Source organism: Myiozetetes cayanensis, unplaced genomic scaffold (assembly GCF_022539395.1).
Source record: "Myiozetetes cayanensis isolate MyiCay16 unplaced genomic scaffold, myiCay2020 scf1308, whole genome shotgun sequence".
In the NCBI taxonomy this organism is placed as follows: Eukaryota; Metazoa; Chordata; class Aves; order Passeriformes; family Tyrannidae; genus Myiozetetes; species Myiozetetes cayanensis.
Window position 1 is genome coordinate 1 of NW_026086947.1, and position 10124 is coordinate 10124.

At 61.4% G+C, this 10124-nt stretch overlaps 1 protein-coding gene and 1 non-coding gene across 2 annotated transcripts; one reads left to right on the forward strand and one right to left on the reverse strand.

The window, feature by feature from the left end:
• Positions 1–2325: 2325 nt before the first annotated feature.
• Positions 2326–2516, forward strand: LOC126636532 (U2 spliceosomal RNA). Its single transcript, XR_007628052.1, has one exon. It is a non-coding gene; the product is annotated as a U2 spliceosomal RNA (small nuclear RNA).
• A 768-nt stretch (positions 2517–3284) lies between these two features.
• On the reverse strand, positions 3285–9642 carry LOC126636531 (transcription factor E3-like; the record flags this gene model as incomplete). The annotated part of the gene is given in 9 exon segments (XM_050308829.1): positions 3285–4587; positions 4887–5034; positions 6151–6226; positions 6338–6394; positions 7020–7076; positions 7079–7118; positions 7745–7843; positions 9462–9546; positions 9548–9642. Coding segments are annotated over 9 exon segments (828 nt in total), but the record flags the coding sequence as incomplete, so codon positions are not given.
• Positions 9643–10124: the final 482 nt, after the last annotated feature.

Sequence of the window (10124 nt, forward strand, 5' to 3'; positions counted from 1 at the left end):
TGGGCAGGACCAGTTCCCACTGGTGACCTCGTCCCATCCCAGTTCCCACTGGTGACCCCATCCCAGTTCCCACTGGTGACCTTGTCCCATCCCAGTTCCCACTGGTGTCCTGATCCTACTCCATCCCAGTTCCCACTGGTGACCTCATCCCAGTTCCCACTGGTGACCTCGTCCCATCCCAGTTCCCACTGGTGTCCTGATCCTGCTCTATCCCAGTTCCCACTGGTGTCCTGATCCTGCTCCATCCCAGTTCCCACTGGTGACCCCATCCCAGTTCCCACCGGTACGAGCTGGGCAGGACCAGTTCCCACTGGTGTCCCCACCCCATCCCATCCCATCCCAGTTCCCACTGGTGTCCCCACCCCATCCCATCCCATCCCAGTTCCCACTGGTGTCCCCACCCCATCCCATCCCATCCCAGTTCCCACTGGTGTCCCCACCCCATCCCATCCCATCCCAGTTCCCACTGGTGTCCCCACCCCATCCCATCCCAGTTCCCACTGGTGTCCCCACCCATCCCATCCCAGTTCCCACTGGTGTCCTACCTCCCAACCCATCCCATCCCAGTTCCCACTGGTGTCCCCACCCCATCCCATCCCATCCCAGTTCCCACTGGTGTCCCCACCCCAACCCATCCCAGCTCCCACCAGTACAACTGGGAAAGGTCCAGTTCCCACTGGTGTCCTGATCCTGCCGGGTTTATGGTCAGGGTTGGGGTTTTCATTTGGGATTTGTCAGGGTTAGGGCTGGGATTGAGGCTGGGGGTGGTGTTGGGGTCTGGTTTAGGGTCAGTGCTGGGGTCTGGTTTAGGGTCTGGTTTAGGGTTATTATTGGGGTCTGGTTTAGGGTCAGTGTTGGGGTCTGGTTTAGGGTTAAGGTTGGGGTCTGGTTTAGGGCTATTATTGGGGTCTGGTTTAGGGTTATTATTGGGGTCTGGTTTAGGGTCAGTGTTGGGGTCTGGTTTAGGGTTATTATTGGGGTCTGGTTTAGGGTTAAGGTTGGGGTCTGGTTTAGGGCCGGTGTTGAGGTCTGGTTTAGGGGTGGTGTTGGGGTCTGGTTTAGGTTTAAGGTTGGGGTCTGGTTTAGGGTTGGTGTTGGGGTCTGGTTTAGGGTCAGTGTTGGGTTCTGGTTTAGGGTTATTATTGGGGTCTGGTTTAGGGTTATTATTGGGGTCTGGTTTAGGGTTATTATTGGGGTCTGGTTTAGGGTTATTATTGGGGTCTGGTTTAGGGTCAGTGTTGGGGTCTGGTTTAGGGTTAAGGTTGGGGTCTGGTTTAGGGTCGGTGTTGGGGTCTGGTTTAGGGTCGGTGTTGGAGTCTGGTTTAGGGTTGGTATTGGGGTCTAGTTTAGGGTTAAGGTTGGGGTCTGGTTTAGGGTCAGTGTTGGGGTCTGGTTTATGGTCGGTGTTGGGGTCTGGTTTAGGGTCAGTGTTGGGGTCTGGTTTAGGGTCAGTGTTGGGGTCTGGTTTAGGGTTAGTGTTGGGGTCTGGTTTAGGGTCAGTGTTGGGGTCTGGTTTAGGGTTGGTGTTGGGGTCTGGTTTAGGGTCAGTGTTGGGGTCTGGTTTAGGGTCAGTGTTGGGGTCTGGTTTAGGGTCAGTGTTGGGGTCTGGTTTAGGGTCAGTGTTGGGGTCTGGTTTAGGGTTATTATTGGGGTCTGGTTTAGGGTTATTATTGGGGTCTGGTTTAGGGTTAAGGTTGGGGTCTGGTTTAGAGCTGGAATTGGGGTCTGGTTTAGGTCTGGTTTTAGGGTGAGAGTTTGGGCTGGGATTAGGGTCATGTTTAGGGTTGGGGTAGTCGCTGTGATCAGGGCCCGGGTTAGGGTTGGGGTCCCAGTTAGGCCTGTGATTAGACTCATAATTAGCGTCAAATTCAGCCAATTAAAGACATCTCTGCTCAGGGGAAGAGGGCGGGGTCTCGGTGTGTTGGGGGCGGGGTTATGCTAATGAGACGCTGGGCAGCGCGAAATAATTCTGCGGGAGCTCCAGGGGGCGGAGCGAATGCAAATCACAGCACGCAGGTGACCAATCAGCTCGCGGTACTGAGAGTGTGGGCGGGGCCTGTAGAGGGGAGAGGTTATGTCATAAAAGAGCCGCGTTTATGCAAATTAAACCACGGGGCGACGCGAATGGAATTCTGGGAGCGTCATTTGAGGGGGTTTGGGAGTTTTTGGGGTATCGTGAGCGCGGGACGCTGGTGGGAGGTGGGAATTTAAGCGGGGCGATAGCGCCGGTGGGAATAAAAAGGGGTGTGAAGGCTGTTCGGGGGTCACCGTGAGGTCCATGGGGGGCTTTGGGGGGCCGGTTGGGGCCGTGTGAGAGGTGGAGTTATCGCTTCTCGGCCTTTTGGCTAAGATCAAGTGTAGTATCTGTTCTTATCAGTTTAATATCTGATACGTCCTCGATGAGAGGACTTTATATTAAACGGATTTTTGGGCGCGGGAGTTGGACCCGGAGCTTGCTCCCTCCGCTCCGCGCATCGTCCCGGTATTGCAGTGCCTCCGGGAACGGTGCACCCCTCCGCGGGGACCTTTCACTGGTCAAAAACAGATTAAATTTCCCATATTTTATATTATTGATCCTTATCAACCCCTCAGCGCCTTCCCTGCCCGCTCCCACTTTAAACGTCTTCTGTATTTTTGATCTGGTTGATGCATTTGATGCATTTCAGATGTGTTTAAAGAGTTTGTAGTCGCAGGCAACCTCCACTCCCATATTCCGGCCTCCGGAAAGACCGAAAGGATGGAGCTGCCGGGACCTTCAAACATCGGGATGCACGTGGAGTGAGGATCTGCCCAATCCAAGCTTTTTCCCCTCCTGCTGGAAGGGGATAAAGGCAAATCCATCCCGCTGACGTGGGAGAACGGGCCTTTCATTTTTTTTGGGGTGGGAATCCAGGAATGAGAGAAATAAAATATTCCAGGAAAACAAACGATCCGGGAATCCAAACCGGATGGTGGCAACAACCCTGAAACGCTGGGTATTGTCACTTCTGTGCCGGCCACCTCTGCCCCACCCGTGCCTGACAATCGCCCCATTAACGAGCCAAACGAACTGGGATAAACTGGGCGAGGGGTGGAACCAGGACCAACAATCCAACAACCCCCCCTACACCGTCTGTCCCGCGTGGAAGACACAGGGATGTCACCCGTGGTGTCCTCGGGGAGGGGCAGCGGAGGCAGGGGACGAGTGGATTCGCCAGATGTTTTTTTTTGGGGGGGGGGAGGTTTTATGGGGAGGTTTTATGGACTTTTTGCTGCTGCTCCAGAGACTCGGGGGGGTGCGTAAATCCGTGTGTAAATCCATCCAGATAAACCGACAGGGCAGGGGACGGGGTTTGGGGGGAGCTGTCGTGGAATGAGGGGTGGGAATTGTCCCGTTTCAGGCAGGGACGGAGCTCGTTTCCTCTCAGCAGCTGGTGCAGCGTCGGATTTCGGGTTCCACGTGGGTCGGGTTTCGGGTTCCACGCGGGGAAATGAGTGTCGATGACACGCTGATGTTTTGGTAGGGCTCACCCTAACTCGTTTCTCCCCTGTTTTTTGTTTTGGGTGGTTTTTTTTTGGGTTTAATTTACACGGCGCTCCGTCGTTAACAAACTGTTTATTTCCCGCGTGAGGGTCTAGTACAAAATGGGTGGGTGGGAGGAGGGGAAAAGGGGAGCGGCCCCTTTAAGTGGAGTGGATGGGCGGGGCCTCTAAAAGAGGGCGGGGTTAGTGGTGGGCGGGGCGAGGCTTGAGTGACAGCGAAGAGGGCGGGGCTTCGCGGCTCGGGAAGGGGGTCCAGCCCCCCAGGAGCTCACGGATTGGAGGAGAGCCAGAAAGGGGCGGGCCCTGGGAGGCCATGAGGGGGGCGGGGCTTTTAAAGGGCCACGCCCAGGTGAGGCCACGACGCCAGCGCCTTAAATGGGCTACACCACGGGGTAAAGGGGGGGTCCTCCCCTCCCTCCTTAAAGGAGCCACACCCTCCCTAAAGGGGCGTGGTGGGGGTCACACACGGGACACCTTAAAAGGGCAACACAGCGGCAGCAGCTTCAAAGGGCCGGCGCCGTCGTTTAAAAAAAAAAAAAAAAAGCTTGCCCGTTTTAAGAGCCTTAAAACGGCACCCGGTGGGGCCCCACCCGAGACCGGCGCCTTGCAGGGAGGGTGGGGGGAAGGGGCTTCAAAAAGGGGGTGTAGGGGGGGTCCCTCAAAGGGTCGCGTGGTGGGGAGGGTCCCTCCAAGGGCTCCGCCCCAGGGTCCTCTCCCAGGGCGGTGCTCAGGTCTCGTCCTCCATGCTGAGGCTGCTGCGGGGACTGGAGGCACGGGAGGGCCCGGGGGAGGCCAGGAGGGCGCCGGGGGGGCCGAGAGGTGACAGCCCCCCCGCGTCGTCCATCAGGATGTCGTCCAGGCTCCCCTCGGGCCCCCCCAGGTCCAGGGGCAGGCTCAGCTCCGAGGGCAGCTCATCGGCCCCCGCCAGGTCCAGGAGGCACTGGGGGTGGGGGGTCCCGGGCGGAAGGGGGGGCCCCCGGAGGCCTCCTCGCAGCCCCCCTCAGCCATCGGAGCCACGGGAGGGCTCAGGGGGAGCCCGTGCAGCTGCGCCTGCAGCTCCAGCTCCTGGGGGACGCGGGAGCTCAGCAAACACACCCCCCAATTCCCACAGATTGACCCCCCTCAGATCCCTCCATCTCCCTTCCCTGGATTCTGCTCCCCCCGATCCCTTAACAGCCCCAAAGCCCCCTCCCCACCCTGCAGTCCCCCCACTTCTCCCCAGCCCTAAAACCCCCAACTTGGACCCCCCCCCAACTCCTCCACCCCGGCCCCGTGGGGGTCTCCCCGTGGAGCCTCCCAGCTCCTCTCCAGCCCCTCCCATCCCGAATCTGACCTCCCCCAGCCCCAAATAACCCCCCCCAGACCTGGACACGCAGCTGGAGGCTGCGGTTGGCCTGCTCCAGGCGCTGCTGGTGCAGCTCCAGCTCCCGGGAGCGCTGGGTCTCCTTCTGCAGCTTGCGGATGTAATCCACCGACGCCTTCAGGATCGTGCCCTTGTTCCAGCGCATCTCCCTGCCGGGAAGGGAGGGGTGGGGTGGGCCCTGGGTGCTGGGGTCCCGCTGCCACCTGCCCTGAGGGGCCCTGGATGTCGGGGTCCCTCCCCTGGTGCTCCCTGGATGTTGGGGACTCTCCCAGGACTGCCTTGGGGGTCCCAGGATGTTGGGGTACCTCCCAGACCCTACTCTGGTGCTCCCTGGATGTTGGGGTCCCTCCCAGGACCCACCCTGGGGGTCCCAGGATGTTGGGGTCCCTACTCTGGTGCTCCCAGCATGTCGGGGTCCCTGCCAGACCCCACTCTGGGGGTCCCTGGATGTTGGGGTCCCTGCCAGACCCCATTCTGGGGGTCCCTGGATGTTGGGGTACCTCCCAACACCCACCCTGGGGGTCCCAGGATGATGGGGTCCCTCCCAGGGTCCCTCCCCTGGTGCTCCCTGGATGTTGGGGTACCCTCCCAGGACCCACCCTGGGGGTCCCAGGATGATGGGGTCCCTCCCAGGGTCCCTACTCTAGTGCTCCCTGGATGTTGGGGAGCCTCCCAGGGCTCACCCTGGGGGTCCCAGGATGATGGGGTCCCTCCCAGGTCCCTACTCTAGTGCTCCCTGGATGTTGGGGTCCCTCCCACGGTGCTCCCTGAATGTTGGGGTCCCTCCCAGGCCCCACGCTGGGGGCTCCAGGATGATGGGGTCCCTCCCAGGGTCCCTCCCAGGGTGCTCCCTGGATGTTGGGGTCCCTCCCAGACCCCACCCTGGGGGTCCCAGGATGTTGGGGTCCCTCCCAGGGTCCCTACTCTGGTGCTCCCTGGATGTTGGGGTCCCTCCCAGAATCCTCGCCTTGGGGGTCCCTGGATGTTGGGGACCCTCCCAGGACCTGCCCTGGGGGTCCCAGGATGTTGGGGTCCCTCCCAGACCCCACCCTGGTACTCCCTGGATGTTGGGGACCCTCCCAGGACTTGCCTTGGGGGTCCCAGGATGTTGGGGTCCTTCCCAGACCCCACTCTGAGGGTCCCTGGATTTCAGGGTCCCTCCCAGGGTCCCTCCCAGGGTGCTCCCTGGATGTCGGGGTCCCTCCCAGGCCCCACCCTGGGGGTCCCAGTGCCCCCCCAGCCGTGCCAGGGGTCCCCCCACTCACGGGTCGTTGGATTTGGGGATGAGGGTCCCCAGTTCCTTGATCCGGTCGTTGATGTTGAAGCGCCGGCGCCGCTCGACTGCGGGGGAGGGTGGGGGGGTTTGGGGGGGTCCACACACAGTTCAGACCTCCTGTGAACCCCCCCAGACCCCCCCTAAGCCCCCCTGGGGTCCCCCCCTCCTCAGCTCACTCAGGTTGTGGTTGTCCTTCTTCTGCCGCTCCTTCAGCAGCGCCTTCGCCTCCGTTTCTGGGGGTGGGGGGGACACAATCAACGACCCCCACGGAGAGGAGACCCCCCCAGACTCTCCCTCCCACCTGACAGAGACCCCTTTGATCCTCCCTGCCCATTTGGGACTCCCCAGGGACCCCCCCAGACTCTCCCTCCCACCCGACAGAGACCCCTTTGATCCTCCCTGCCCATTTGGGACTCCCCAGGGAACCCCCCCAAATTCTGCCCCCTCCCTCCCCCAAACCAGGGAACTTTCCCCACTGCACTGAATCCCCTGACCCCTTTTAACCCCTGAAGAGACCCCCCAGGGACCCCATAACCCCCACCCACCCCCCAAATTCTGCCCCCTGTCCCCCAACCAGGGAACTTTCCCCACTGCACTGAACCCCCTGACCCCTTTTAACCCCTGAACCCCCCAGGGACCCCATAACCCCCACCCCCCACACCTGTTTTTGGGCTCCCCACAAAGACTCTGCCAAGCCCTTTCTGCCTCCATAGCCCCCACCAGGACACCCCTAGACCCAGCTGGGACCCTCCCCACCGTAATGACCCTCCCCCAATCCCAGGTCCCTTAAGAACCCCCCCCCGGCTCAGGACGCCCCTCGTGTCCCCTCCTGTCCCCAAAAAGGAGCCCCCCCCGTACCTGAGAGCTCAGCCTTGACCCGGGGCAGCTCAGCTGGGCAGGAGCTGCTGCCGCCCTGGGGGCTGAAACCTCCAGGAGGGGTCCGGGGGCCGCCGGCAGCTGAGGGGTTAACAGGGTGGGGTCACCCAGGCCACGCCCACGCCGGCCACGCCCACCCACCCCACCCCTCAGGTGTGTCCAGCCCCTCCCCCAGGGTGGAGCAGGGGGTGGGTGGAGGCCCCGCCCAGGTGTGGTGAGGCCACGCCCACCGTGGGGTCCACCCGGTTTGGCCACGCCTACTTTGGTAAGCCCCGCCCACCCAACCAAATAAGGATGAACCACACCCTCCCTTAGGCCACACCCTCTTGCCTTATATGGACCAGAGCCACGCCCTCCCACGCCTCCAGTGGGTGGGGCTACACTAAGCCCCACCCCCAGCTGAGCTACCCCACCCTGCATTTACGGCCAATGAGAAGAGGTGGGTGGGGTGTTGACCATGCCACGCCCCTTTAGGAGAAAAGTGGGTGTGGCTTGTTAGTCCCCGCCTCCACACAACACAAAGGGGCGTGGTTTGCCATCCTCACCACAAAGGGGGTGTGGCCTGCCAGTCCCCACCCCCAAGCCACACCCAAGGGGTGTGTGGGTTGGTAGGCCCCACCCCAAAGTGGGTGTGGTCCATTAGCCCCGCCCCAAAGTCACAAATAAGGGGTGTGGCTTGTCAGTCCCCCCCCCCAGCCCCCCCTCACCGTGCTGGGGAGCTGGAGGGTCCCCTCGGCCGGGCCGAAGCTCAGCAGCTCGTCATAGCTGGACTCCAGGCTGATGATCTCATCGATGACGTCATCGATCTGCTCGGGGCGGGAAAGGGCAAATCTGAGTCAGGGCGGTCCCACCCAGAGCCCCCCAACCCCCCCATGGGCCAGGGATCGTGTCCCCAGCCCCTGTGGGGCGTCACGACCCCCTGTATGGCATCATCATCGCCCCCCAAACTGTGTCACTGCCCTCCCAAACTGTGTCACTGCCACCCCAAACTCTGTCACTGCCCCCCCAAACTCTGTCACTGCCCCCCCAAACTCTGTCACTGCCACCCCAAACTCTGTCACTGCCCCCAAACTGTGTCATTGCCCCCCAAACTGTCACTGCCCCCAAACTCTGTCACTGCTCCCCAAACTGTCACAGCCCCCAAAACTGTCACTGCCCCCCCAAACTGTCACTGCCCCCCCAAACTGTGTCACCACCCCCAAACTGTGTCACTGCCCTCCCAAACTGTCACTGCTCCCCCAAACTGTGTCACTGCCACCCCAAACTGTGTCACAGCCCCCAAAACTGTCACTGCCCCCAAAACTGTCACTGCCCCCAAACTGTCACTGCCCCCAAACTGTGTCACTGTCCCCAAACTGTGTCACTACCCCTCAAACTGTGTCACAGTCCCCCAAACTGTGTCACTGCCCCCAAACTGTGTCACCACCCCCAAACTCTGTCACTGCCCCAAACTCTGTCACTGCCCCCCCAAACTGTGTCACTGTTCCCTAAACTGTGTCACAGCCCCAAACTCTGTCACTGCCCCCAAACTCTGTCACTGCCCCCAAACTCTGTCACTGCCCCCAAACTCTGTCACTGCCCCCAAACTGTGTCACTGCTGCCTCCAAACTGTGTCACAGCCCCCAAACTCTGTCACTGCCTCCAAGCTCTGTCACTGCCCCCAAACTGTGTCACTGCCCCCCAAACTGTCACTGCCCCCAAACTGTGTCACTGCCCCCAAACTGTCACTGCCCCCAAACTCTGTCACCACCCCCCTGTCGTGTCACTAGGCCCAATATGGCATAGTCAACCCCCCACCCCCATTGCATCACCAAGCCATGGGTTGCGTCATCACGTCCCTCAATTGCGTCATCATCTCCTTGTATTGCGTCATCGCTGCCCCTATTGCGTCACCACCCCTAATATTCCGTCGTCATCCCCGTATTGTGTCACCATGCCCTAAACTGGCATCAGGGAACGCCACCTGACGCCACAGGATGACCCCCTGACCCCCTCGTGCCACCTCAGCACTGCCAGCACCCCAGTGTTGACACCACGGCCACCCTATGGGTGACATCACGCCCACCCCCCAGGTGACATCACGACCACCTCACAGGTGACACCACGGCCACCCCATAGGTGACATCATAGCCACCCCACAGGTGACATCAGGGTCACCCTACAGGTAACATTGCAGCCACCCCACAGGTGACAACACGGTCACTCCACAGGTGACATCACGGCCACCCCACAGGTGACACCATGGCCACCCCATAGGTGACATCGCAGCCACCCCACAGGTGACACCACAGCCACCCCATAGGTGACATCACGGCCACCCCACAGGTGACATCCTGGCCACCCCCCAGGTGACACCAAGGCCACCCCCCAGGTGACACCATGGCCCCTCTTGACGCCCCCCCAGGGACTCCCCCCAGCCCTCACCTCCTTCTCGGAGCCGGGGCCGATGTGGAGCAGCGAGGGGCTGTGTGGGGTGGGGGCGCGGGCGGGGAGTCCCGGGGGGCTGGGAGTCCCGGCCCAGGGCGGAGCTCAGGTACTGCCGGACCTGCTGCCGCTGGGCCGCCCGCAGGTGGTACCGGGTCGGGTTCTCCAGGTGGGTCTGCACCTTTTTGAGGGGAGGGGGGAACAGGGTTGGGGTCCTCCCTTGGCACCCAGAGCACCCCCTCCCAGGCCACAGAATGACACCCCCATATCCCCCACCATGACTCAGAACACACCACCCATCCCCTGCCCCCTTCCAATCCATTCCTTCAATCCCCAGACCCCCAACATACCCCAACATCCCCCTGCCCAAGGGTCCCCATTTCACCCCTCAGAGCCCCCATCCCCCTGCCCCCCCAATCCATTCCCTCAATCCCCAGACCCCCAACATCCCCTGCCCAAGGGTCCCCATTTCACCCCCTCAGAGCCCCCCATCCCCCTGCCCCCTCCCAATCCATTCCCTTCAATCCCCCCAACATCCCCGACCTGCCCCCAACATCCCCTCTGCCCAAGGGTCCCCATTTCACCCCTCAGAGCCCCCATCCCCTGCCCCCTCCCAATCCATTCCCTCAATCCCCAGACCCCCAACATCCCCCCTGCCCAAGG